This window comes from Caretta caretta, chromosome 2 (assembly GCF_965140235.1).
Source record: "Caretta caretta isolate rCarCar2 chromosome 2, rCarCar1.hap1, whole genome shotgun sequence".
NCBI lineage: Eukaryota > Metazoa > Chordata > Testudines > Cheloniidae > Caretta > Caretta caretta.
This window is the reverse complement of record NC_134207.1, coordinates 57,274,263-57,302,183: the sequence shown is the minus strand read 5'-3', so window position 1 is coordinate 57,302,183 and position 27,921 is coordinate 57,274,263. Positions and strand designations below refer to the sequence as shown.

The 27,921-nt window shown below is 40.4% G+C and overlaps 1 protein-coding gene across 2 annotated transcripts; it reads right to left on the bottom strand.

Moving 5' to 3' along the window:
- On the bottom strand, positions 1–27,912 carry UBE2W (ubiquitin conjugating enzyme E2 W). 2 transcript variants are annotated; one of them, XM_048840971.2, is made up of 6 exons: positions 27,653–27,912; positions 18,022–18,113; positions 15,910–16,012; positions 12,946–13,101; positions 11,767–11,860; positions 1–2,954 (listed from the first exon to the last, which is right to left on the bottom strand). In XM_048840971.2, the coding sequence occupies exons 1-6, from the start codon at positions 27,665–27,667 to the stop codon at positions 2,941–2,943; spliced, it is 474 nt and encodes a 157-aa protein (XP_048696928.1). In that variant the 5' UTR covers positions 27,668–27,912; the 3' UTR covers positions 1–2,940. The 2 variants fall into 2 exon arrangements, with proteins under 2 accessions (XP_048696928.1, XP_048696929.1); XM_048840972.2 differs by having other exon boundaries at positions 11,767–11,842; positions 27,653–27,761.
- Positions 27,913–27,921: the final 9 nt, after the last annotated feature.

The following is a 27,921-nucleotide window of genomic DNA, read 5'->3' as shown; positions in this document are numbered from 1 at the left end:
TCTATTTTAAAAATAAGTATTTATTGTGTTATGGTATAAACACACCAAACAGAAAACAAATGTATAAACAATCTGAATATTGATATAAAAGCAAAGCAAGGTAGTTTGGAGCAAATTCTGTTGCCACTTCATATGAGGAACTCCCACTGACAGACAAGAGTTCAACACACAGGGCAAAATTCACCCATGGGGAGGGCCAACACCACTTACACCTAATGTAAACTCTATTTTGAGACAGCACAGCACTATCAGAGTAATTTCACTATTTTCAGAACATAAGTGGTGCACAGGCTTTGTGCTGGTCCTCTCTACAGGGTGAATTTTATTTATCAAACAGCAACAGCACTCAGAATCCACGACAGTTAACTTGTTATGCTTTCTCTTCTAATATACCTTGCTTTTTTGGTTTTAAATAAGAATATCCATGTTACTTTAACACGGTTTTCATATTTTCTTGTTTTAAAACAGCAGCATAAATGAGGCCAGCTATTTGATTATTTACTTATTCATCTCTATGTTAATCCATACAATGGTGCTGATAGGTGAATCAAAGTATAATGCTAAACACTACAGCATGTATCTTTGATAAGATGCAGTGCATTATAAAGCTTCTTCAAACCATTATATTGTATTATCACAATCCACAGTATGAAAACAATTACATCAATCTTTGACATGATGCACTGTAATAATTCTTTCAGAGGCATTAAGTTGTGTCACAGTACCATTTCTTTACTGTGGATTAGCAAGTGAATATTTGACATGATCCATTATGTGAACCAGCTGTAGGAAGAGAAATACATGGAATTTTGCAAGATACATCAAGTCAATCAGTAATACAGAGCAAGTAAGTTAATAAGAAATAGATTAAATATTCATAAAAAGTTACTGCTCATGCATAGTAACAGTTTGCAGATACTAATAACTGGATCGTTATGATTAACTTACATCTGCAAATTCATGCTAAATACAGGTTAGTTATAATTAGGAGCACAACTGTTTCAATTCTGAAAGTGATTTTTGGCTCTTAACAGAAACTGACAGATTTTCCCCCCTTTAAAAAAAAGTGTTTATTGTGAAAGTATATGTACACCAAATTTATATTCACAACTACTTTTTACTGTTGAGTTTTAAAGGCCAAAAAGGGTTTCTAATATAATAGAAAAGATAGTAGAGTAGCCCTACTTTACTGATAATATCCATAATTCAATGGCTGTACAAAGCTGATCCATTTGATTTCTACCCACCCTGAGTTCACCATTTACACTTTTTAAAATTTATATTTTAAACATTAGATAACATACAGAAGTATGTACAAGGCTATACAATTTGTCGATTATACAGCAGTAAAAAAATATTTGAATATTTTTGGCCAATTTTTTAGTTCTATTTTGTTTTTTTAAGTTTAGCTGTTTCTGGTTCTTATTTTAAAAATAAAGTAAATGGTTATTTGATTTAGACATTTGTTTATTGACTACATTTTTTTTTAAGGAGTCAACAATAAGGCAACAGTAAAAACAGCATTGTTATAGAAATGTTGCATATATGTAAAGGTAGTAAGTTTATAAAAGACATCAGTGTTTTCTAAAAAGACATCCTAGTTGTAGTATCATAAAATTACACAGTGGTGAGAACAATTACCTATTTTTCAACAATTATTTCTCTGTAGAAAAAAGTTAATCTAGCTGTAATTAAAGTTTTGTGAAGAAAAAGCTGGAAAAAAATTGTTATGCCTGTGGGACAAGCAAGTTAAGAAAATATACTTTTGTCTAAACTTAAATAAAAAGGTCCACACTTTTGTGTCAAAACATTAAGCCTCTGTCAAAAATGTATTTCTTTCTTTATAGTACAGGATTAAAGACAAGATGATGCTTACAAGGTAAAGAAATAATTTACAAGAAAATATATTCTGACAAAGCTTTTCAATCAAAATATTGTTTTGTAACATTCAAACATGACATACAACAACAAAAACAGCAACAAACAAAAATGTTATATGGATTGTTTTCAAACACATAAATAAATGAAATATTGTGTAGGCGGTAGGGCTCATGCTGATGGCTAGCAGGAAGTAACAGTGTGCAATCTACATGGAAAAAAGTTCTAATGTACAAATTACAGGCCCAATTGTGGACTGCAGCAAATTTAATTATATCACTGCCATTTTCTTGTATCTCCAAAAGTAAGTCTTGATTAAGCCACTCATACCCAATTATTACTCATATCTTTGCTTTAGAGATATGAGTAACTACCATACAAAAAAGGTATTTTTATTTCACCATAGGGATAACATTGTACCTCTCTCCCAATGTCACTTGAAAACCTTCCATGTCAAAACAATTTGACAGCAGATAAACAATTTAATAAATATGATCTTATTACAGTCCTTTAGCGAAGCATGTTAATTATGCTGCTAGTTTTGCGATCACATGGCACAGAATCCAAATATAAAAGAATGGGATGGTTTCAAAGTAATGTTGGATCCCTTGCTTATAATCCCAAAATATCTGAAACTTTCCATAAGCCCTACCATCCAATCAATTTATTTTGCAGCAGGATCAAAACTTTTCTTGGTATAACATCCATTGCCGGCAATGGATGCCATAAAACTGCCAAGGAGTTCAACTGTTATTGCACAATACATGAAGACCTGGATTTCTGCCAAAAGCTTAAAAATAAAAATAAATGGAATTTTTCTGACATTTCCAGACACCTGCATTAATACTGTATGACTAATAAAAGCATGTCAAGTTGCATGGACTGAACCAGCGATCAACATGCGCCCAGAATGCACACTAGTAAGAATGCAGTCAAAGGAAGTAGTCTTCATTGTCTATAGGTCACTTCCAGTCAAAGGTTAAAGTTCAAAGACTGAATGATCAAAGTGCTCATTTTCTCAGTAGGACAATCTTCTGCTTGGAGGATCACAAAGTGGTGACATCAACAGGTGTCATCTTTAAAACAAAAAAAGATTTATGGAAAACAAATATACATTCAAATCCCAATTTTCTGAGAGGTACAGATTCAGAAGCAACTCCTAGCATATATGTTACCACATAGGTGAAAGTACAACAAATGTCTAACACTGCTGTTTTAAGGAAATTGAATTCAGATTACAAAGCAAGATAAAAAACTATGAAACTTTGCCCAGTGATACATAGTGACTTTAGGAAAAATGTGTTTATCAAAATTATGATTGATTAATGTTGGTATATACTAATCTCATTACAAAAGACCGTTATTTTTCACATTAAATATTTTGTATTCAATATTTAATGATCCAGACAATCCATTGTAAACCTGAAATTAAAAATCTGTTTCTTCTCAGCATTTTGCCCCTTCACTGTACACACTACGCATCTTAGTTTTGATGCTTTGAGCTTTTGATGACTAAGAAATGCTCTTGAGAGATTAAAGAAATACACAGACTTTGCAAACAGAAGAAAAAATACTAGGGAGGCCACATTTTGAGCAAACCATACTGTCACCTACAACTGAGTTCAAACTACACAAGATTTTTCACCATTTATTTGAAAAAAGTTATTTGACAAGCTGGATTACTCAAGAAGTGGCTTCCTGACCAATATAGGCAAGATATATTACAAAGTTACGTACAATTGTATGAGAAGGTGGTAAGCATAAACTTCAATAGAAGCATGCATCCGACGAAGTCGGTATTCACCCACAAAAGCTTATGCTCCAATACGTCTGTTAGTCTATAAGGTGCCACAGGACTCTTTGCCACTTCAACAGAAGGGGAGAAGATTGCTATTCCCTGCCACAAATGAGTGTCTTAGGAACCACCACAAAAACTGTAGTTGGTGTAATAAAGTTGACATTGTAAACCTAAAGTCTTTCACATACATTGAATTGATGGAAAAAAATTCTATGTAATTGCTCCCACACAATTCCCTAGTAAAACACAATATTAATGGCAACACACTAACTTTCAGATGTGTTTCTTGTTTCCGAATATTCCAAAAGTCATTGGAAGACTTTCAATATGTCCACAAAAATGGTCTAAGTTAAAGACAGTTGAATAAATTAAGCTTGGATCCGTCTCAGAGGATATGTCTACATGTCAATAAAACAGCTGTGGCTGGCCTGTGTCACCTGACTTGGGCTCAGCCTGTGGGCTTTGGGATCCAGCAAGATGGGATGGTCCCAGAGCCCAAACTCCAGCTTGAGCCCAAATGCCTACATTGCAGTGTTATAGTCCTCCAAGCCAAGTGAACTGACATGGGCCAGCCACTGATGTTTTACTGCAGTGTAGACATACTCTAAAGCACACACACACGGGGGGGGGGGGGGGGGGGAAACGACCCATTCGTACTCTAAGGGAAATGCCAGTTTTGTCAGGCTTTTTTTCCCCTCCCATAGTTCCCAATGCTACTGCAGCTATTTCTGCCTTTTAAAATCTCTTCCAAATCTCATCTTACAGTGGAGTTGTTCACCATTTTTTAGAGAACTGTGTAATGAAATGTCTTACTCAAATATATATGTCAAATAATGTTAGAGAAATGAATGTTATAAATGTAGTATTATAAGAATAAGAATATATAAAGGAATTTTGGCTTTTTGAATGCGTTTCTACTGATGCAGCATTTCAGAACTCAGCTGAAACTGCTTCAAGGTTGTGTAAACTGTGACACTTGGGTTCTGTGTCTTATTTGTGAAACTTTTGGTCTATGTAAATAGCAAGATGAAACAGAATGACAAGAGGGCTCCAGGTGTGGCCCCTGCAACAAGACAAGCTAACAAGTAAAAGCTCAAGGCCATAAAAATAGATCAGTAAGAAGGATAACTGCTATTGTAAGGTAAGAACTGGATAGAGCCAGAGGTGGTGACAGCAGAGATTAGATAGAAGTAGACAGATAAAAGTAAATTTTAGCAGGATAATGCAAAAATGTATTAGTTCAGGTTAGTTATTGTGATTTATGCATGAGAATATTTTAATTATATAGGTACACAGATGAGGTAACTTGGTAAACAGAGTCTGCACAACGTTATCAAACAAAGGATACAAGATAAGTGATTAACAACAAGAGAGTGGAGAAGACAGGGGGAAAACATACCAGAGATCTGAAAAGAGTCTCTGTCCTCAGGAGAGGTAATCTGGCCATTTACTTTTCTTGCCTTATCGGTTTTTGCATGTATATCTAATTCTGAGGTGAGAATAGTATTGTCTTAAAATGTACATAATAAAGGCTACAAGAAACTGTTTAAGCCTAAATAAAAAAATGAGTATTGACCTTATCAATATTTCTGTACACACTAAACTTAAAAAAATGTTTATATTTTAAATTAAATATACTCCCCACTCCATCCTGATGGCAAGATACTCTGTCCTTGGTAACAGTACATGAAAAGAAGATTTCATAGCACCAGAAGGAGGGTGAAGAACTAAAACTCTTCGTTTACAAGTTGGACAGGATGCATTGGAGGTAAAGAGCGAGTATCTGAACCATCTACAGATAGTCCTGTAAGGGTGTCAGGAAAAGCACTTCCCAGGAAAAGCAGCAGCAATCAACAACACTGTTTGGGGACAAACACCATCCAGCTTCCACAGGAATCTATGTCCTGCCTAGGTAGGCGAGGCTCATGAACACACATCAAACACCTTAAGTGACACTGTTTTTTTGGAATCTGAGACAAAATCCCCAAAGAGCTACAATCAGATGGGGGTGAAGGCAGATCTGAGAACAACCATATGCCTGTGTCACTATAAAGGCTCCCACTTAAGCGTTATTCCAACTTGCGTGGCTATGATCGGAATACCAACTACTTCTTGGAGAAGGGGAAAATGTTTCGTTCCCCTGAAATAGGGAGATGGAAAAATGGGACTGACTGCTTCCTCTTCCTTTGAAAAGGGCAGATCACAACAACTTCTTAAGAGTATATAAGGCTGAGGACAGCTCTTCTGCAGAAGCAGGAAGATCAGCTCTCAAGCTAAGCTTCCCAACTTCCCACAATTCAGCACATCTTCAATCAAAGGAATTAGATTTTAAACAATCTCCTTTTAACTCCCCCTGCTAGTGCCATTGTCATATAGCAGCAGCAGAGGATTTTTAACTACAGTACGTGCAATTAAGAAGAGAGGATAGTAAGGGCAATATAGGATACTCCTGAGGGAATTCTGGACCAAAACATTAAACATTCTGTGCCAAAAAAATAAAATTTCTGAACACTATATTCTAAAATTCTGCAAAAATCTGCATATTTTATTCATCAATAAATAAATGTGGAGGCTCCAGCATAGTAGTGGGGAGCAAAGGCCACTGGCTGCACAGCAATGGGAGATCACCCTGCCGCCCCTCACCTCCCACCGAGGGACACGGACTCAGCGGTGAGGCTGCACCTGACCCTGACACAGGCAAGGGCTTGGTCTGCCACAGAAACATCCCAGGGCCCTGCCCCTCCATGACTGGTGCACCAAGATAGTAAATGGGAGGGACAGAGTCTCACACTTGCCCAGCTGTGGGGCAAGCAGGCTTAGCCTGGCAGGATCCAAGTGTGGAGGGGCTTAGTGTGTGTGGGGGGATCCAGGTGTGGGGTGAGAGAGTTGTGTGTGTGGAGGCAATCTGGGTCTGGGCAAGTCAGTGAGGGGTCTGGGGGGGGGGGGGATGTGGACGTACAGGGGCTTGTTGGGGTGTTCTGAGTGCAGGGGGAATGGGAGTCTGCAGGGGGTCCAAGTGAAGGTGGTTGGGGCTCAGCAGAGGGGTGTTTGGGTGTGGGGCTCGGGGGAGGTCTGCATGTGAGGGGGCTCAGCAGGGATGTCTGGGTGCTGGGGGGAGTGGAGGTCTGGGTGCAGCTGGTTGGGGCTCAGTGGGGTTGGGATGCAGTGGGATCATCTGGGTAGTGGGGCTTGTTGGGGTGAGCTCAATAGGGGGTGGTCTGGGTGCAGGGCAGGGGCTCAGCAGAGCTCTGGATGCAAGCGGTAGTGGAGATTGGTGGGGGTTGAGTCCAGTGCCGGGGGAGGGGAGTCTGGGTGTGAGGGGGTGTCCAGACACAGGGATTTGGTGGACAGGGGAGCTCCTCCCTGAACAGTGACCCCTCCTCCTGTGGCTGAAAATGGGGGCAGGAAGCGGGGGGGTGGGGGTAGGGTAACTTCCTGCAGCCAGGGAGGTTTCAGGGGGTGGGTCTGACTCAGCCCAGTCTGCTCCTTGCAGGGGAAGAAGAAGTCCTATCTTCCTCTGCCCCCAGCCCAGCCAGGACTAACAGCTGACCCCAGCGCAGGGTAGGAGCCAGCAGCTGGGATATCCCCAGCCTCACTTCCCTCCTGTGGTGATTTACCTCTCTGAGGGCTGCTCCGGGGGCCTGAAATGACACACTCACGCTGCTGAGGAGGGGCGCGTGACTGCTCTTGAGGCTTCCCTTTGCTTCCCCATCTTTTTCTGCGAGGAAGCAAAGAAATCTGCGGGGGACATTAATTCTGCACATGCCCAGTGGCACAGACTTCCCCAAAAGTAATAGGTTCTCTTGAAACCTGAACACCTCAAAGCACACTACGGTACATTTAGTAGTCAGTAGCAGGTTTCACATTGCCAGATAGTTCGCAGCAAGCTAGTGTTCTGTAAATTCACATTCTGGCTTGCTATGCAGTAACTCACCAGATAGACAAGCTCCGAGACAAATTTAAAATTTAATAGTCCAGTATTGCTTCAGAATTGACACTTACTTTTAAAGAACTGAGCAAAGAGAAGACCATCACATCTTTGATAATTAGCAACTAGGAAAGGAAGTTAAAATTGATTTAGGTGTTATATATGTGAAAACTTTCCAATTTCAGCAGCATGAGCCATTTTTTAAACAGACTTGTCCTTTCCTGACTGTAACCTTCCCAAGTTTGAGTTGATCTCTCTCTATTTTTATCTACTGTTACCCAGTTTTGTTCTGCAATTACTCGATTTTTCTGCCTTTCAAGCAGAAAAGAATGGCTGGAGAATTTTCCACTGTGTAAAGAACCATTTATCTGGCAGGTGAATCTTGCCCATATGCTCAGGGTTTAGCTGATCACCCTATTTGGGGTCGGGAAGGAATTTTCCTCCAGGGCAGATTGGAAGAGGCCCTGGAGGTTTTTCGCCCTCCTCTGTAGCATGGGGCACGGGTCACTTGCTGGAGGATTCTCTGCTCCTTGAAGTCTTTAAACCACGACTTGAGGACTTCAATAGCTCAGACATAGGTGAGAGGTTTTTCGCAGGAGTGGGTGGGTGAGATTATGTGGCCTGCGTTGTGCAGGAGGTCAGATCAGATGATCATAATGGTCCCTTCTGACCTTAGTATCTATGAATCTATTTGATGACTAGTTGAATGGAAATAGAAGTTTAACCACTATACAACCGCTAGTGATCAACTTTCAGAATCAGATAATCATGTTTATTTTTATAGCTAGATTTTCACTCTCAAATCCAATTTTTCACTTGTAGGAAAACTGGAGTAGCACCTAGAGATTGCTACTCAGCAGAGACTTCAGCCCTAAATCCTAAAGAAGAGTCTCATCTTCTCTGACACAAATTAAGATTAAAATTAGAGCAGATCTCATCACAAAATGAAAACTATTAACTAGTCTTCTTGGAAGATGACTACCAAGAGGAAATAAGGTAATTAAGAAAAAAATCTTCCTTGTGTCAATTCCATCAAATCCTCTCGCTCTGTGCTCTGTTCAATGCCATATTTTATTTCACATCATACCTTAACATCTTCCTTTATGATATCCCTCCACTTCTTCCTGGGTTGGCCTGTCATCTTTTTCCTTCAGTCTTGTTCTGTTCCTTACCCACATAGTTGTCAGAATTGCTTTTTACATAGTTGTCAGAATTGCTTTTTACATGACAAAGCCACATGAGCCTGCACTCCCTCATTTTTTTGTTTATGGGCGTTACCTTTGAGTACTTCTCTTAACACACACATTCCTCACGTGTTCTTGGTTACGCCACTCATCTCTCAACCTTGACATTTCTGTGGAACAGATTGTTTACTCATGTTTCTTTGTTGCCCAACACTCAGGGCCATACATTAAAACTAGAAGTTTTATAGACTTTCCCTTTCAATCTTACTGGTTTCATCCTGTAACATATTACACCACTTATAGCGCTCCATTTGAGCCAGGCATTTATTATCTTAGCTCTAATTTTATCCTTCATTTCCCCAGATTCTGGAGCCCACACACTTGAAACTTTGCATTTTTGGTATTGTATGCCCATCTAGTTTCAGGGATAATTCTTCAGTGCTCACATCCTCAAGAAAAATATTATATATTTCTCCAGAATTAACCAGAGCAACAGAAAAAACATGTTACAAGAGAAGAAAGGGGATGTGATTTTTGAAATGTTCCTGAAACATCACATTTGTCTTGTGGATGACAGGATTTCTATTCTTTAACTCTGGGCTCAATTTTTAAACTGAAAATAAGATAATGTACATGCAAACGATAAACAGATTAAAGTTACAAAATATATATCAGTGCAGCTGATACTGTTCAATTCTCATTGGAAACAGAGTAATACCCTATGTCAAATTCTACTAGAAAAGAGTATTTACACTGAAGAATCTTAGCCCTGGTCTACACTAGGACTTTAGGTCGAATTTAGCAGCATTAAATCGATGTAAACCTGCACCCGTCCACACGATGAAGCCCTTTATTTCAACTTAAAGGGCTCTTAAAATCGATTTCCTTACTCCACCCCTGACAAGTGGATTAGCGTTTAAATCGGCCTTGCTGGCTTGGATTTGGGGTACTGTGGACACAATTTGACGGTATTGGCCTCCGGGAGCTATCCCAGAGTGCTCCGTTGTGACCACTCTGGACAGCACTCTCAACTCAGATGCACGATTGTTTGCCGTTGCTCTGACGCAGGGAGGGGCAACTGAGGACACGGCTTACAGGGTTGGCTTCAGGGAGCTAAAATCAACAAAGGGGGTGGCTTTACATCAAGGAGTATTTCAGGCAGGACTTCACGGAGGGTTCCAATAAGAAATGGTGCACCTAAGTTATTGTTCTTATTGGAACAAGGAGGTTAGCCTGGCCTCTGATTGATAAATGGCTAGATTTACCTCGCTGCACCTTCTCTGTGAGTGACTGCAGTGTGACCTAGAGGAATGAGTCCCCTAGACAGGGGAGGGGGGGAAGCAAATGAGTACAAAACAAATCTGGTCTATTTCTTGTTTTGATCCACTCCATCTATCTTTTACATCTCTGGCTGGCAGCAGACGGTGCAGAAGGACTGCATGCCATCCACATCTCATGGCTGCCCGGCAGAAGATGGTACAGTACGACTGCTAGCCATCCTCATCTCTTGCCTGCCCAGCAGAAGATGGTACAGTACGACTGCTAGCAATCCGTATCGCCTGCCTGCTCACCATAAGACGGTTCAATAGGACTGACTGCAGGACTAAAGAGAATGACCTGGTCAAGTCACTCCAAATTTAGTCCCTGCGCCCATGTCTGCCCAGGCGCTCCCAGCCGACGTGGCCAGGAGCACCTCGGACACGACGAGGACGGCTACCAGTCGTATTGCACCGTCTGCTGCCAGAAGGCAATGGGTCACTGCTACTGTGTAGCAATGCCGTACCGCGTCTGCCAGCACCCAGGAGACATACGGTGACGGTTACCTGAGCAGGCTCCATGCTTGCCGTGGTATGGCATCTGCACAGGTAATTCAGGAAAAAAGGCGCGAAACGATTGTCTGCCCTTGCTTTCACGGAGGGAGGGAGGGAGGGAGGGAAGGGGGGCCTGACGATATGTACCCAGAACCACCCGCGACAATGTTTTAGCACCATCAGGCATTGGGATCTCAACCCAGAATTCCAATGGGCAGCGGAGACTGCGGGAACTGTGGGATAGCTATCCAAAGTGCAACGCTCCGGAAGTCGACTCTAGCCTCGGTACTGTGGAAGCACTCCGCCGAGTTAATGCACTTAGAGCATTTTCTGTGGGGACACACACACTCGAATATATAAAACCAATTTCTAAAAAACCGACTTCTATAAATTCGACCTTATTCCGTAGTGTAGACATACCCTTAGGAACTCTAATTCTGAAAATCAGGGGAAAACAGCTCCAGGGTGCACTTTTTTGGGGTGAGTTGCAGCAAGTCTTCCAATGCCAAGTAATGACAATCATCCAAGATATTTATTCTTCAATTAAAATATCCCATATATACTTATTTCAGAGAACATTGTATTAAATGTACTTTACCAACACATGATTATATTTAATAGATCAGGGTTATCATATTAAAATAATTACATTCAAATTACATAGAAAAGCATTCTGGTTTTGCTAACCTCTTTAGTATTCATCTAGAATTGCTATAGCTAAGATCTTTACTCAATTTGTTCCCAAACAACTTTAGAAGCACTAATCATCATACATCTTTTCTTTTTCATGTCTCTTACTTTCAGCTTCTTTTTATTTGTATCAGCAATTTCCAAAATCTGTTGCTCATAAAAATTCACAATGCGAGTAGAATCAACCAATTATTCTGACTGATTTTCTCCACTCTTAAACTTCTGTTTTACATCCTGATCTGGTCTACAAATATCCATTTAAGTTTGCATATTTAAAACCCTAACTCAGTTTTGCTACTAAAATATAATTTATTCTTTTACAAAAATCTTTTATTTGGTGTCCCGGGAAAAGTTTTTATGTTCCAAATTCGCTAAGCTTAAGTGTTTAAAATTACTTAAAATCCTACTTTGTATTGTTACTCTTTTGCACTCAGCCTAGCAGTCCTCTGAAATGCCTACTCCAAATTACATACTTACCATGATACCACCATTTTGTTTTCTTTGGATTTTTGTTACATGTTCTTACATAAAATGAATTATCTGGAGGTCGCCTCTGCAATAGAAAAAAAACCTAAAAATAATCAAATAATCAATATATCACTTACAGTATATTATCTATTTAAATAAACTTTTACATTCAAAAAATAAATGCCATACATTTTGTAAAATGTGTTAAAAGTAGGACTAAGCCCTGTCTACACTGATCAGGAAAGTCACTTTAGCACCCTTTTAGCAAGAACTTTAAGCAGAGATACCCAGACAGAGCAAAAAAGTTTGCAAATTTTTCAGAACGTTTGGACAAAGAAAACTAATTATTCACTCTTATTTGCAAAAGCAAATGTAACTAAAACCACTATCAAACTAAAATACTTCTGAAGTTTGGCTTCAATGTGTCACAAGTATAGTTTTGAATCCCAGTCTATATGAAGTTTCTCATAGCTTGGTGAGATTGACCAGATGGACTTGGGTTACACCTTCACTCACGAAGATCTGCAGCCTACCAATAGCCTAATGAGTAGTGCACTTCTCTGAAAAAAGTCACGGGGTGGTCACAGTGAAAAGGGAAGAGTCACAGAAATAATAAATAGTTATAAGCATTGTTTTGTACCCCAATAATATATATTTTCCTGCAAATAATCAGAACTGAAATTGTGATGTGTTGAGAATAAACATCTGGCAAAACAGCATCATTCCAGAACTGACTGCTGTAAAACAAATCTAACTCCAATTTGAAGTGTGATCTTACTCTGAAAAATTTTTATGTAAAAAAATTGAGCCTCAGTGGATCTGCTCCATGTGCCATATCTGCTTACTTTAGAGACAAAAATTTACTGTCAGCTGTGTGGGCTCTTCTGTGCTAAGAAAACAAACTGGAAAAATGAAGGATGAGAAAAAATAACCTATTAATGTATCCTACTTCAATTAATTTGGTTCTTTACAAATAGAAAATTGTATCCTCCTACAAAATCTTTATAACAAGTCAACATCTGCACTACTCAAAACATTTCAGTGTTTTAAGTTATGGTATACTTGTTTGCATATTAGAAAAAAGGTAATATTATTCAAGTGTGAGAAATATAGACTTTGGAAAAAGTAGAAAACTTGCAGCTTTCATTTATTTTACTCTGAGTGCATTATAAAAAAAAACAAACATACCTTTTCTTTGCAGCTGGAAAGCATGCTAATAATGCTAAGACAAACTGATTGCACTGAGAGAGCTGGGGACCAGTCTTCTGTTAGAATGGATAAACAGATATGACCATTGCTATAAACATGAGGATGAACAGGAATATTGTCACCAGTAAACATGACCTAAAAAAGAATAAAATACGGTTAGCATTTGTTAACATTTAAATGAGAAACAGACGTGCTTGTGTCTTCTGGAAACAGTAATGCCTTATATTCAAAAGCCAGATTGTGCCATCTGTTCTTACCCTGAGAAGTATCTTACTCTGTTTGTAGTTCCATTGATTTCAGCAAGACTTTTTGCTGAGTAAGGTACTAATTAACATAAGGATGGCAGAATCTGGTCCAAAATGACTTGTACTTATGACAGAAAGAACTAGTGTGAAGAACTGAAAGGTTAAATGTAATCACTACTTATAAAGAGCAGTGCAGCACAGAAACGTGCAAAGACAGCTTCTCTAAATTATAGCGATATAAAGACATCACAAAGCTTTCATGAAAATTTTTTCAGTCTTAAAGCCTCATCTTATTCTTCTATAGAGAAAGGACTATGGACTGGCTACCCACCACACTGTGTTTCAGTGGTTCCATAATCTACAACATTATTCAACTGGAAATACCACGAGATTCATAAATGAGTAAGTCTCCTAACAACAAATACAATAGAAATGTAAGTTCTGGGAAACTGATTTTCCCAGCAGAAAAAAAAACCTTGGTAATTAATGCTACAGACTAACAAAAAGTTGTGATTTATAAAACCACAGAATGCTGCCACATATGAAATATATAATTTTAGATTATACTCTATCTGAAGGATGATTTTGAGGTGGACAAAATAACACAAGAAAAAAAGTGTTCAGAAATAGACAGGAATCAAATTAGAGTCACATTGCCATGGTCAAAACAAGGAAAGAAGAGTGATCGTGGCAACTACTGCCCGTAAGTCAACCTTCTATCACTAATCAAATATAAAATTGACCCAGAATTCAAAGACGGGACAAGGGAAGTGGAGGGAAAGAAGCACCCTCAGCAGCCAGCATTACTCAACTCTTCATCCAATCCCCTCACCCAACCATCAACAACTTCCCACAGTATTCACCCATCACCAGATGATGTAATAACTCCCTTTTATCTATATATTTTTATGGCCTACTGTGTGAGAGCTTCCCAAATATTTTATGGATACATTCTCACAACATCCCATAAGGTAGGGAAGCATCCTCATCACCAGTTTATAGATGGGGAACTGATACAGAAAAATTAAACAACCTGCGCAATGTCACCTAGGACCTCCCTGTTACAGGAAATAAAGTCAGATCTTCTGAGTTCCAGCTCAGTGCCTTAACCACAAGACCACCCTCCTCACTTCACTTTGCACTTTTATACTGCTATTACTGGTATTCCTAAAATACTGAAGGTTTTATTTTTTCAGACATCCAGCAATATATTTCTTTTTCAAACTAATGTCTCTCCATTCAAAAAATAAAACCTATGCACAACTCAGTAAGCAAATGCATGCACACTATGAGATAACATACATTTGAGACAGAAAACAACTTAGTGCTTAAGTGACAGAAGTTTAAACTGTTATTTTACTCTATATATGCACTTTTTTTTGAATCAAGGTGTTAAATTATACAAGACGCACTTATTATATGGCAGAATTTTTATTAAGGGAGTTCTGGCTATCTTCAACAGTCAAGCATCCCTTACTTAAATACTTAATTGTTTTCTGTACTAACCAGTGTACATGTATTGGTCTGTTTACTGTTTTACAATAAGTTGCACACAGCCACACACACACTTTGGGTAATGAGTACAAAGAGGACCTACTTGGAACCAAATGAAAGTGGCTACCCTCTTGTGGATCACCTATGAGTACTTCACTGCAAACCTGATGGGTGCAGATGTGCGGGTGCCAGTTTGTTCCTTAAAACCTAAGACTGAAAAGTCAGCATTCTAGTTTTTACCACAGTACCTAAACATATCTTTGTGGTTAAGCTTTTCGTATGGCTTTTTGAATGAGTTGCAATAAATATGTCTCCATAGAAATCACCACAATTCGTACTAATTCACAAACTCAGAACTTTCAGCTGAGAGGTCAAAACTGAATGGACATGAAGACTAAAAGTACTCTCACTCCAGGCTTTTCCTCCTTTTTTCAGGGGGTAGAGAGAGGGTTTTCTGCCAACCCACCTTCCCCTTGAAAGCCACACTTTGTAACCTTCCCTCTGGTTGTGGAGGGTGAATGTAGCTCAGCATTGAAATTGCTCCTTTAGTTGGTTTGATGTCACTAGAGATTAACATAGCAATCTTTCCAACAGGACAGTGTACTTCCTCTGCAGCTCCTGCTGCTGATTCAAGAAAAAATGAACCAAGTTTGTTCCTTAACTCATGTAGTACCAACAGATTATCAAGCTTCTCCTACCATGCCACAACACCTATGTTTGTGCTCCCCTGCCACAATCACAGCTGTGGTCCTACCGACAGTACTTCCCTAGCAGTACCGACAGGAGCAGCAGAGAAACTGCAAGGAAAGTGACATTAAGGAGCAGCACCGGGGTTTGGACGCAAGAATAGAGGAAAAAAGAAGTTTATCATCCACTCTATTTCTACATTCCAAAAGCAGAGAATCACTGCCCCTGTGTTGCTCTTTCATTGGTCAGAAAAAATCCCCAAGAGGATTCAAGTGACACTCAGAAATGTCAGATTTACTCTGTTCTTCCTAGGAGAACAAGTGGACATATTTCTCCACTGCAGAAACATGTTTAAAAGAGGTGGCAACTGCACAATTGAGTGTACAATTGAAACCCATGTAACTAACACAGAACCTTAAAATTACGAGAAGTGTGGACAATGCATATTCAGCATATACCATGCAGTTATAATCTAAAAAAATGGCAGGTAAGCGGGAGGGAGAGAGAAACTAATTACCTGAGGAGAATCAAAGGGATATCGACTACTGAACTTAAATAGAAGTTGAAATTTCTCCCCTTCATATAATGTACCTGGAGCACCTTCCATATCTACGATCCACCTAAAAAACAGACAGAAATCTTTAGTAATATAATCCAGCAATTTAAAATAAAATATAGAAGAATAATGGAATGAACTACCTATTATGGCACCACTACTGAACTATGCTTCGGTATCACAATGACCATGAAAGCAAAAGTAAATACAAATGGAAATTAACACCAAACCTCCGTATGTGAGAAACAAGTTTGGTATTTTATAATACTCAAACTTTGTTATAGTGTTGTAGCTTATACAAGCAGCAATGCCTAAGGAAATAAATACAAAATGTGTTTCCCTATAAAATGCCTATTTGTACTCACAAGAGAAGTAAAGCCCAAGTTGAAAGACTGGTAATATGTCCACCCCCCAGTCTCATTACCAAGTCTACAACTTGTGTGATGATTATTTCTATCCCCTTCCACAGATGAAAGCAGACTCCCTTTCCATTTTATTTTACTTTTTTTGCCAGGGAAATTTAAGAATAATAGAAATGTCACAAATAACATGCAGTTTACTAATATTAAATCAGAATCAAAAGGGCCATGCTCCTTTCCCTGACTCACATCTGCAAAAATGTCACATATGATGCTATATAGAACTTAGCAACAAAGAGAATGTGAAGGTTAGCAAGACAATAGCAGACTACAAAAGTAGTAACTGATTTGCAAACTAATCTACTTCAATCACTGAGCTCCTCTTTAAAGGTTGTGCAATAATAAAAGAAACTGATAGGCCAAAAAGGTACCTGTAAAATATATATAATCAGTAACTTAAAGGGAAAAACTGTCTAAAAGGCAGGAAATGCATAGTTAAAGTCCAACTATTTTGAAAAGTAACTAAAAATGGTGTCAGAGGGTTGCATGTCTATATTGTCTCAATTATACATGTCAGATATCCTCCAAGTTTTATCAACATTCCCTTATGATGATCTACATATCTCACTTATGGCTTTGCTGCTTAATGTAATGGACACCCCACATTGATGCGAATAAAACCTTTCTAGTGTACACATTTTTTTCAGACATACAGATACAATGGCAAATAAAAGCATATACCAGCTTATACGTTATTTCTGAAAAAACACAAAAATATTCAGATCAAACCATCACTCTCCATAATTAGTTTCCTGAAAGAGTCTGAAGATTTGCTCTTGGTTCCCATCATCTTACCCTCAAGCTATTTTAATATTCATGTAGACCACTCATCCACACTTGCTGTAGTTCAATATCTTACTCTCCTCTATTCTTTTAACCCATTGCCACATGCTACAAGGGCCATACAGAACATGGACCTTTCTCTGGATCATACAATAACCATGTGACATTTCAATAAATCACAATATTTTATTTCCTTCTGCCTCAGTCTCCCCCGCATCATGATTTAATGTCAAAATCTACCTTGATGGCAGTGACTGAGGTATTTAGAAGTGAAAGGTATAGTTTGCTTATAGTCTTTTCCCCATTCCTGTTGATGTCAAAGCATGGACTGATCTCTCATCACCTTCTCTGCAGTTTTAGATAAAACTGAATGCTTAGCATCCCTTCAGATTTTGCTCTCCTGAGTTCAAAATTGTTTGGGCACACCGAACAGACAAAGGAAATCCAAATGAGAGATTGTTGACTAAGAGGGATACCCACTTGATTTAATGCAAAATGTAGATAATGTCAAACTACTTTAGACTAATACTTTTGATCTAGAATGGTTTGCCAGAATTTAATTCTGTTCTGTCAGATAATGCATAGGCACATTTAGGCTGATTTTTAAAAAATTCCAGACAAAAAAGTTTTTTATTCTATAAAAAAAAAAGTGCAAGCATCATTGACCCAGACAGTGAAATGTATCGTACTGTAGATTATAACCCAGTTTATCAGTTACTAGTGAACATATTAAACAGTGTACTTGTGAACCATATCACTTTTTTTATATCCATGGATCAACAGGAGCAATTATTACTCTAGAAAAAATAATATTTCACTTGTCTATAATTTGAGCTAATGTAGAAAATATGAAAAGTATTTACACACTCACTGTGTAATTGAATTTTGAACACTCTTTTCATTTAAAGTCATTCCTGGAGGTGGGTCATTCTGCAAAGCCAACAGTTCTTTTTGTAGTCTCTTCTAAAAAGAATATAAATAGGATTTGAAATATTGCATAAACTATATATTACAATAAAGCTAATTAATTTACAGTACATTTTGCTGTTTAATAAAAGCAAAACAATAAGCTCTTTTTGCCAACTATCTTCTGAAAACTTGAAGTACAGAAAATGTGCCTCAGGAAGAAGAAAGGGAGCTAGCTTCCTGCCACAAAAATTAAACAATCTATTATAATTGGTTAGATTCAGAGAAAAGTCATAAGCCTCAAACTCAATCATGTTCTTGTTTATATAAATTCCAATTATATTTACAATATATTATTGGCAACTGTCAATCCAAACTGGATTATGGTATACGCATAAAAGGCCTAATTAGTGCCAGATGAATCCGCTTATGGCTGACAAACCCAATTTGAGAGTGAAACAGCTTGTTAAATATATTTACAATATATCAGAACAGTTCTTAAGTTAAAGCAAGAGAAGCAGATAACATAATGATACTTAGCAAAGACTTTGACACCTCCATAGTAAGAGCAATCATGGCTCCTTACTTAAGGTGGAATACCATTTTGCACTTAAAGCCGTGATTCAGACCTGTGTATAAAAATGCAGCACGTCCTCCCAAGTTTAAAGCACTGAACAGAGAATGAATTCTGCAAATTTAGAAGAACATCTATTAGTTTGAGTTAAAAGTGAAAAAATGGGTTCTTTAAGAAGTTTGGCATCTGCATCAGTCTTTTCTTCACCCTAATGAGCCTAACAGAATAACGTTCTTCAAATATTCCAGAGATATAAACTAAAATCTTGTGCATAGGTCAAATGTAAAGCAATTAGGTCAAAATTAAGCTATTAACTATAAACATGGGGAAATAGTTTTACTTTATGTAATGACCTATCCGCTCCCAGTCTCTATTCAAGCCTAAGTTAATTATATCCAGTTTGCAAATTAATTCCAATTCAGCAGTCTCTCACTGGAGTCCGTTTTTGAAGTTTTTTTGTTGAAGTATTGCCACTTTTAGGTCTGTAATTGAGTGACCAGAGAGATTGAAGTGTTCTCCAACTGGTTTTTGGATGTTCTAATTCTTGACGTCTGATTTGTGTCCAACTATTCTTTTACGTAGAGACTGTCCAGTTTGACCAATGTACATGGCAGAGGGGCATTGCTGGCACATATCACATTGGTAGATGTGCAGCTGAACGAGTCTCTGATAGTGTGGCTGATGTGATTAGGCCCTACAACCTATCCTGAAGGACAACCCATCACTCTCTCAGATCTTGGGAGACAGGCCAATCCTTGCTTACAGACAGCCCCCCAGCCTGAAGCAAATACTCACCAGCAACCACACACCGCACAACAGAAGCACTAACCCAGGAACCTATCCTTGCAACAAAGCCTGTTGCCAACCTTGTCCACATTTCTATTCAGGGGACACCATCATAGGGCCTAATCACATCAGCCACACTACGATGGTGTCCCCTGAATAGAAATGTGGACAAGGTTGGCAACAGGCTTTGTTGCAAGGATAGGTTCCTGGGTTAGTGCTCCTGTTGTGTGGTTGCTGGTGAGTATTTGCTTCAGGCTGGGGGGCTGTCTGTAAGCAAGGATTGGCCTGTCTCCCAAGATCTGTGAGAGTGATGGGTCGTCCTTCAGGATAGGTTGTAGGGCCTAATCACATCAGCCACACTATCAGAGAATCGTTCACCTGCACATCTACCAATGTGATGTATACCATCATGTGCCAGCAATGCCCCTCTGCCATGTACATTGGCCAAACTGGACAGTTTCTACGTAAAAGAATAAATGGACACAAATCAGATGTCAAGAATTATAACATTCATAAACCAGTCGGAGAACACTTCAATCTCTCTGGTCACTCGATTTCTGATCTCAGAGTGAGTATCATTCAACAAAAAAACTTCGAAAACAGACTCCAACGAGAGACTGCTGAATTGGAATTAATTTGCAAATTGGATACAATTAACTTAGCTTTGAATAGAGACTGGGAGTGGTTGAGTCATTATACTAAGTGAAAAGAAAAGGAGTACTTGTGGCACCTTAGAGACTAACAAATTCATTTGAGCATAAGCTTTCGTGAGCTACAGCTCACTTCATCGGATGCATACTGCATCGGATGAAGTGAGCTGTAGCTCACGAAAGCTTATGCTCAAATGAATTTGTTAGTCTCTAAGGTGCCACAAGTACTCCTTTTCTTTTTGCGAATACAGACTAATACGGCTGCTACTCTGAAACCTATAACAACCCCCTTGCAGAACCTGTGTGTGTGTGTATGAATGAACGTGTGAATAAATATGAAATTGAATGGAATGTTATAGCTATAACTAACTGCTTATTATGATTCTTTCTGTATTCACAATAAATGTGGTATTTTGCCTTTTCCCCTTTAATAAGATCCTGCTCGTTTTTATTTATTGGTATAACTTAGTGATACGTTGCTTTAGTCAGATCCGATGAATTTCCTATTTTATCTATAAGATTCTATCTGTACCTGAGGTAAATAGTGCTAATAAACTTCTGATTATAAAGGCGTTTTTGCCTGAGTCGAGCACTCAGTTGTTCCAAATAATCTGAGAATTGGCCCACAAATTGTCAGCCTGCACAAAGATTTTCTTGAAAATATATTAAACAGTAAAGCCACTTTTTTGGGTAGCTCCAAACCAACCATTTAAAAAATCTCAGCACTTTATTATTATTATTTACAGCAGAACAGTCAGTGATTTTTCTCTCTGTGTCTTAAAAGAAATCACATCAATGTTAGTAGGCCCAAAATCTGACTTAGCTTTCAGATCACCTTCTCTGCATATAAAAGACCTTGTAATATGTTTTGTCACACCCCCCTCCCCCAGAAAAATCCAATAAAATCCATTTTAAATTATTGCACATTACTAATTTCATAGTCTACCCCTCCAACCACCACTCCTTTATTGCTTTCTGTCTATAAATTCCACCCTCACCCCTTGGTTAAACATGCTGTTTCAAAGAATTTAACTTCGACCTAGACTACATTAGGTCTCAAGGTGAATAAAATCCTGGGTTTTTTTTAATATTTTCATTTTGTTTTTTCTTAATTTAAATTTACTCTTTTTCATTTACACATCACTAGTTTTTTTTACTTTCTTCAAATTTTATAATCTTAGGCCTGGTCTACACTAAAATATTAGATAGACCTAGCTCAGGGCTGTGAAAAATTTTGCGCTCTGTGTGATGTAGTTGGGTCGACCTAACCCTCACCACAGATGCAGTTAAGTTGATGGAAGAATTCTTTGTTGACCTAGCTACCGCCTCTCTGAGAGGCGGATTAACTACACTAGAGAGTCTCAAACTTCATTGTACCGTGACCCCTTCTGACAACAAAAATTACTACACAACCCCAAGGGGTGGTGGTGGAGGGGGCAGAGCTGGATCGAGCTTTTTTGCCACCCCAAGAAAAACAAACAAACAACCAACCAAAGCAAACCGCCGCCCAGACTGCCAAAGCAAAAAAAAAGAAGGGAAAAAAAATGGTGGCCAGAGAGCCACCAAAGCGCTGCCCCAAGATTAACTGAAATGCCGCCCCTTCACATGGGCCGCCCCAGGCACGTGCTTCCTTAGCTGGTGCCTGGAGCTGGCCCTGGGAGGGGGAGACAAAGCCTGAGCCAGCCCCAGGCACAAAAGTGGTGGGGGAATTTTCATCTAACAAATTTCACACCTAATCCTCATCTATTCTGCAAAAGGCAAGTCCAGGGCCTCATTAATATCCCTACTGTAAGAATGCCACAAACTCTGACACAGAAATGGTAAGGAAACACACCATGCTATTTTGAACTTCCACAGCTCAAGAAAGCTAAAACCAGGCTCAACCAGGCTCTCTCTCTCTACCAGAAAGAAAAGGAGTACTTGTGGCACCTTAGAGACTAACCAATTTATTTGAGCATGAGCTTTCGTGAGCTACAGCTCACTTCATCAGATGTTTACCGTGGAAACTGCAGCAGACTTTATATACACACAGAAATCATGAAACAATACCTCCTCCCACCCCACTGTCCTGCTGGTAATAGCTTATCTAAAGTGATCAACAGGTGGGCCATTTCCAGCACAAATCCAGGTTTTCTCACCCTCCACCCCCCCCACACAAATTCACTCTCCTGCTGGTCACCTGGTCACCAGCAGGAGAGTGAATTTGTGGGGGGGGGGTGGAGGGTGAGAAAACCTGGATTTGTGCTGGAAATGGCCCACCTGTTGATCACTTTAGATAAGCTATTACCAGCAGGACAGTGGGGTGGGAGGAGGTATTGTTTCATGATTTCTGTGTGTATATAAAGTCTGCTGCAGTTTCCACGGTAAACATCTGATGAAGTGAGCTGTAGCTCACGAAAGCTCATGCTCAAATAAATTGGTTAGTCTCTAAGGTGCCACAAGTACTCCTTTTCTTTTTGCGAATACAGACTAACACGGCTGTTCCTCTGAAATCTCTCTACCAGAGTTTTCAGTTTAAAGTCAATAAAACTTGTGCTCCTAAGTAACTTCGGTACATAAATATGCTCTTTAGGTACACCTCTACCCCGATATAATGCGGTCCAATATAATGCGGTCCAATATAATGCGACATTCATAACTTTCAAATAACTTCAAATTCAAATAATTTCAAACAACAGGGGGCGGAGCAGAGCTGTGGCTGGGATCAGAGCTGGGATGGGGCCCAAGTGGACCTGGGTGGCACTTCCTCACCACCCCCACATAGGGGTGACCTGGGCCCTGCCGCACACCCCCACAGGACAGCATGCCCCAGAATTTGGGGACCACTGATGTAGTATAATTAAATATAGGATCATTTCTTGAATAAGGAATGTCTAATACATTGTTATATTATATACAACAGCAACTACATCAAGATATCTTACTATAACCAAATAAAACCTCAATAAGTTTGTGGATCAGAGTTATTTTAAAATTTAAACAAGTCCCCTGATAATCAGGTCCCAAATAAAAATAGTGGACAACCTACTGCAGCGAGAACTAGATTTAATACTTAACATGATTTTTAGAATCAGACACTGGAGATGGAAAATGTCACATAACCTATTCTCACGTACTTGTTCCAGTCTAGTTTTAAAGATGACCTAAAAAGGGTTTTTTTTAAAAAACTTTCTAGAGAATCTTCATCATTAAAGGGACCTGAAAGGTTTGTGGGAGGGTTTTTGGTTTTGCTTAAAGGTTTTTCTCCTGCTCGTTTTGTACCTCAGAAGGAATGAGGAATAACAATTCTGATCTTCCCTTGTTTGCTGCAGGTACTGAAGGCCTCAAAATCTATATTATCAACTTTCACACTTTAACTGGAGTAACTGGGCTGTTCAATATTTACCAAAGACTTCCTCTAGCCAATATATTAGTCATTAAAGTTAAACAGATATCAACAAAACACAAAGTATTTTAGCCAGTTTAAAGATCCCTTCTGTTCTTAATTGTTTAACATTCACTCTAAATCAAAAGCTTCTCTTCCATTTTGTAGACTTTTCATTCAATAACTGAACAGAATCTCTCAACTTCAAGAAAACGTTACAAAAATGTGCTCTAAAAATGTGTTTTAAAAGGCTTCATAATTAGTAAGATGGAAACAAAAACAATGCTTCACTAGCTCCCTGGATTCCCTGATCAAAAGGCCTAGGGAAATAAGGGGTCCCTCAGACACTATCAGTAAGTTTAACAGATACCCTCGAGATTAACATCTATAATATAAAAACAAGCACTAAATTAGACTTTCCCACTGCCATATTTTCCAAGAAACAGACACTAGCTAAAACATTATTATTAATACTAGATAGCACTTTGGATCTGTGGATCTCAAAGTGCTTTACAAAGGCAGCAGTCATCTCCCTTTTACAGACAGGCAAACTGAAAAACAGGTGTGCTCTTGTGCAGATTATTTCACAACACAGACCAGTGGCAAATACATGAACAGAACCCTGGTCTCCCAAGCCCCAGGTTGTATCTCCTTAAAGCTTCACAACAGTCTCTTCTACATAGTGTTTATACCTCTCTACAGACTTTTTTTTTTTAATAGAAACTTTTGGGGACATAATAATTTGTAATTAGTCAAAACTAAGCTGCAGAAAGTATTCTGAAGGTTAAATAAAGACCAAACTGCAAAAATAATCTGGAATATAGATTCTTACAGAAAAAGGAGACAAAAGATCTATTAGCCCATCTTCCTGATAAATTGGGATTGTCTGGTACTGTATGTTCTCACGTGCTTTATCCAGTCTTGTTTTAAATAACTCATAAAAATGGACTTCCATTACTTTCTTGGGAGACCATTCCAGAGTCTAATACATTTCACTCACATAATTTCCTAGCTTTATTATTATTTTTTCACTTATTCATATTACTCCAAGTTATAAATCCTGAAGCTGGGTATCAGCACAGCCATATGTGTTTTGCTCCAGTTGGTACATCTTCTCTGTGGGCTGTCTGAGTGGTAGTGTAGAAGCACCACTATAGTTAAAGTTACCTCATGACATTTGCTGAAAAGTCAATGTTTCTAGGTCCTCTAAAAACATGCTTAGTTGGATCTTTTTGAAATTTTGCGTCTCTCTGGAGGGTCAAGAGTCAGTGACCCAAATCTGGAGTCATTTGATCCAGGAGTTCCAGAGATATCAGTCCCCTCAAAAACAGCCATTTTAGAAAAAGTTTCTGGGTGGTTTTTTTTTTTTTGCCCAGCACTGGAGACCAAACTATTACTGAGCTATGAGTCAAAATGGTTTCAACCTGTCAAATTTTACCCAAGGTAGTGCATGGCACTCACTAAATTTTGGAGGGACCCAATTTGAGAACAGTAGTTAAGAAAGTGTCTATTTTTACACTGTGCATGCACCAATAAGAAGAACAGCTAGCGCAGGGGTCTCAAACTCACAGCCCGCGGGCCATCTGCCACCCGCGAACGTCCCCAATGTGGCCTGCGGGGCTCCAGCAGTTTTGGAGCCGGGTCTCTCCCTTGGCCCCACCTGCCGCCCCTGGGTGCTCGCCACCCTAGGCGATTTAAAATGGCCCGGGGCCCCAGCAGCACAGCGGAGCTAAGCAGTGTCTGCTTGCTTGCTCCACATGTCTTCTGGCCTCTCCCTAGGGTTCCGGGGAGGGTTGTGCCTCCACATGCTGCCCCTGCCCCAAGCGCCCCTGCAGCCAATGGGAAGCCACCGCTCCCTGATCCCCTCCCTCCCAGAACCTGCACCCCCACCCCCTTCCCACTCCAAACTCCCTCCCAGAGCCCAACCTCTCACCCCTTCTGCACCCAAACTCTCCCCCAGAGCCTGCACCCCAATCTCCTACCCCAGACCTCCTCCCCCACCCAAATTCCATCCCAGAGCCTTAGGCAGGTGGGGGGAGGAGTTGTGGGGGGGTGGGTTCTGGGCAGCATGAGTGACATTATTGGCCCGCTGGGAGGATTTGAGGACTGGCACTGGCCCTAAGGTAAATTGAGTTTGAGACCCCTGAGCTAGAGGGTTTCCACTCCTGCCATTTTATATGCTGTAAAATTCTAATTCTTGTAAGTACTCTACATTCCAAATGGTGAATGGGAATGCCTTTGGTGTGTCTTTAAGGGTGTAGGTTAACAGTAATGATCCAAACTTGGGGTAATCTGACCAAGGGGTTCCCATGTTGCAGCGCCTCCCCTCCCACCCTCTCCCAAAAAAAACAAACAAACAAAAAACCTGTTTCCTTCTACTGCCTTGTACTGTTAAATTGAACGATACAAATGACTGGTTGAATCACAGACCTCTGGACTGTTGGGAGCTCACCCTTCAATTAACAATTAAAGATAAATTAATCACAAGTCCCACCTTAAGATAAAAGGACTTTGGGGCTATGTGGCTAAGAGACTGCCATCTATAACTCTCAAATTGTACAAATGTGGGGGAAGGTGGGGCCTGAATGTAACCAAAGTCTTTGGGAGAAAAATTAGACATGAATGGTTTTGAGAAGGAAGGGGGCGAAAGAGTGGAGGAATAGGGAGAGAAGGGTTTGGGGCTGCCGTGAGAGGAACCAGGTTATGGCAGGGGCAACAAGAGAGTTGGGGGCTCACAGCACCCTGCCAGCTCCACCAAAACACCCTAACACTATTCCATTGTAACACAGTTGTACTTTGCTCCAGGCACTGGATGAGTCAGGTTATAAGAGGGGAAGAAGTAATAAACAGAAATGTTTGTACACCATGGAGCGCAGTTTTCAGAGAGATGCATTCCCTGCTTGCAGTGGTGAGGCCTAGGTACAATAGTGAGGAGGTGGCCAGGTTGCATGGGCAGCCCTAACTGCATTTCCTGGTTTTCAGACGTCTGAGTTTGACATACCACCAGGCAATATTAACTCATGGTAACAGGGTTTTTTTGGCCATTGAATTGGTTTGTTTCACTTTGAAGTCCACTGGCTCAGAAGGTAAGAGTAAAAAACAAAAGGGAAAAGATAAGAAATTGGGCAAAGGACACTGCTCCAGAAAAGAAAAAGAAAAGGCAAAAAGAAGTATTAATTTTTCAGAGATAAAGGAGATGTGAAAATTTGTTAAGAAAAAAGGCACCACTTTGTTATGAGTGAAATAATTCAATTCCATGACTGTTCATGTTTGTTATTACTTGTCTCACTTCTCAGAACATTTCATAACCCTGTCCTAACACTGTAAATGTGGACACTTCTACCTTCAAATTTAGTGTGTTGCACAGAGAAAGTAATCAAACCTCCACAGCTGTTTCAACTACCACCATCTAAAAACTTATCCACAAAAGGTAGAGAGAAAAAAGAAATTCTGGTAGAAACCTGTCACAGCAGCAGGACATTTCATGTGATTACACCCACTGCAGCCAAGCCCAAGCAGCCAGTCAGCCATCCTGCCGTTCCCTCTTATCGGGAAGACTCCCCTCCCCACCCACCACCGACTCCTGATATCAAGGCTGTCTTTTTGTGAGACCCACCCCAACCTCAGGCTGCCATGCCCTCTCCCATCTTCATAACCTCCCTTAGGAAGACATTGGGAGTCTCTCTGCAGTACCCCGAATGATGCTTACATGCACCTAGGGGACAGGAAGGGGGTTCTCTCTATCACATCCTCCATTCCCTACAGACTCCGGGGGGTGGGGGGAGGAGAACCTCATCCCATCTTCACACACTCTCCAGGGGAGCTGGGAGGGGGAGGTCTTCTCCACCATACCTCTTTCTCGCAGACTATGGGGGGGCGTCTCTCTACCAGGACTCCCCCCACTCGCACACACTCCCCCAGGGGCGGAGTGTCTGCCACCCCCCCCCCCACACACACGTGGTGTGTGTGTGTGTGGGGGGGTGTTTATAGTGCCCCCCATGCCCGAGGAGAGGTATCTTTCTATTCCCCCCCCCCCCCACCGTATCCACGGACACCCCAGAACCTCCCCACCAACCGCCGCCCCTCCCGCAGCTTCCCCAGCCCAGCTGCCCGAACCTCCCCACCCGCCAGGGGCTGCTCCGGTCACCCGGAAACGCCGCTCTCCCTACTCCAAGGTCCCGCCCGGCGACCCTCCTCCCCGGCTCCGCCGCTAGCTCCTCACCTGCATGGACGCCATGATGGATCCGCGCCCCCCCTCCCCTCTGCGCCGCCGGCGGGGACCCGAAGAGAGAGACACGCAGCGACGTCCCCCTCCCCCCCGTCACGTGGGGCCACAAGCCGAAAGCGGGAGGACGCATGCGCCACAGCGGTCAGAGGTCGGGGCTGTGCTCGGTACCGGCCGCGCCCGACGGGGTGTCACATCACAGCGAGGCGAGCGGGGCGGAACTAGGGAACGTGCCGCGTCGGCCTGTGCGCGGCGAGGGGCCTGGG

What these genes read in the sequence shown, in the direction of transcription:
- UBE2W (XM_048840971.2), bottom strand. An exon ending in GTTCAAAATTCAATTACACA is followed by an intron (nt 16,013 to 18,021) that starts GTGAGTGTGTAA and finishes TCTGTTTTTTAG; the next exon opens with GTGGATCGTAGATATGGAAG. An exon ending in ATCCCTTTGATTCTCCTCAG is followed by an intron (nt 13,102 to 15,909) that starts GTAATTAGTTTC and finishes ATTCTTTTTTAG; the next exon opens with GTCATGTTTACTGGTGACAA.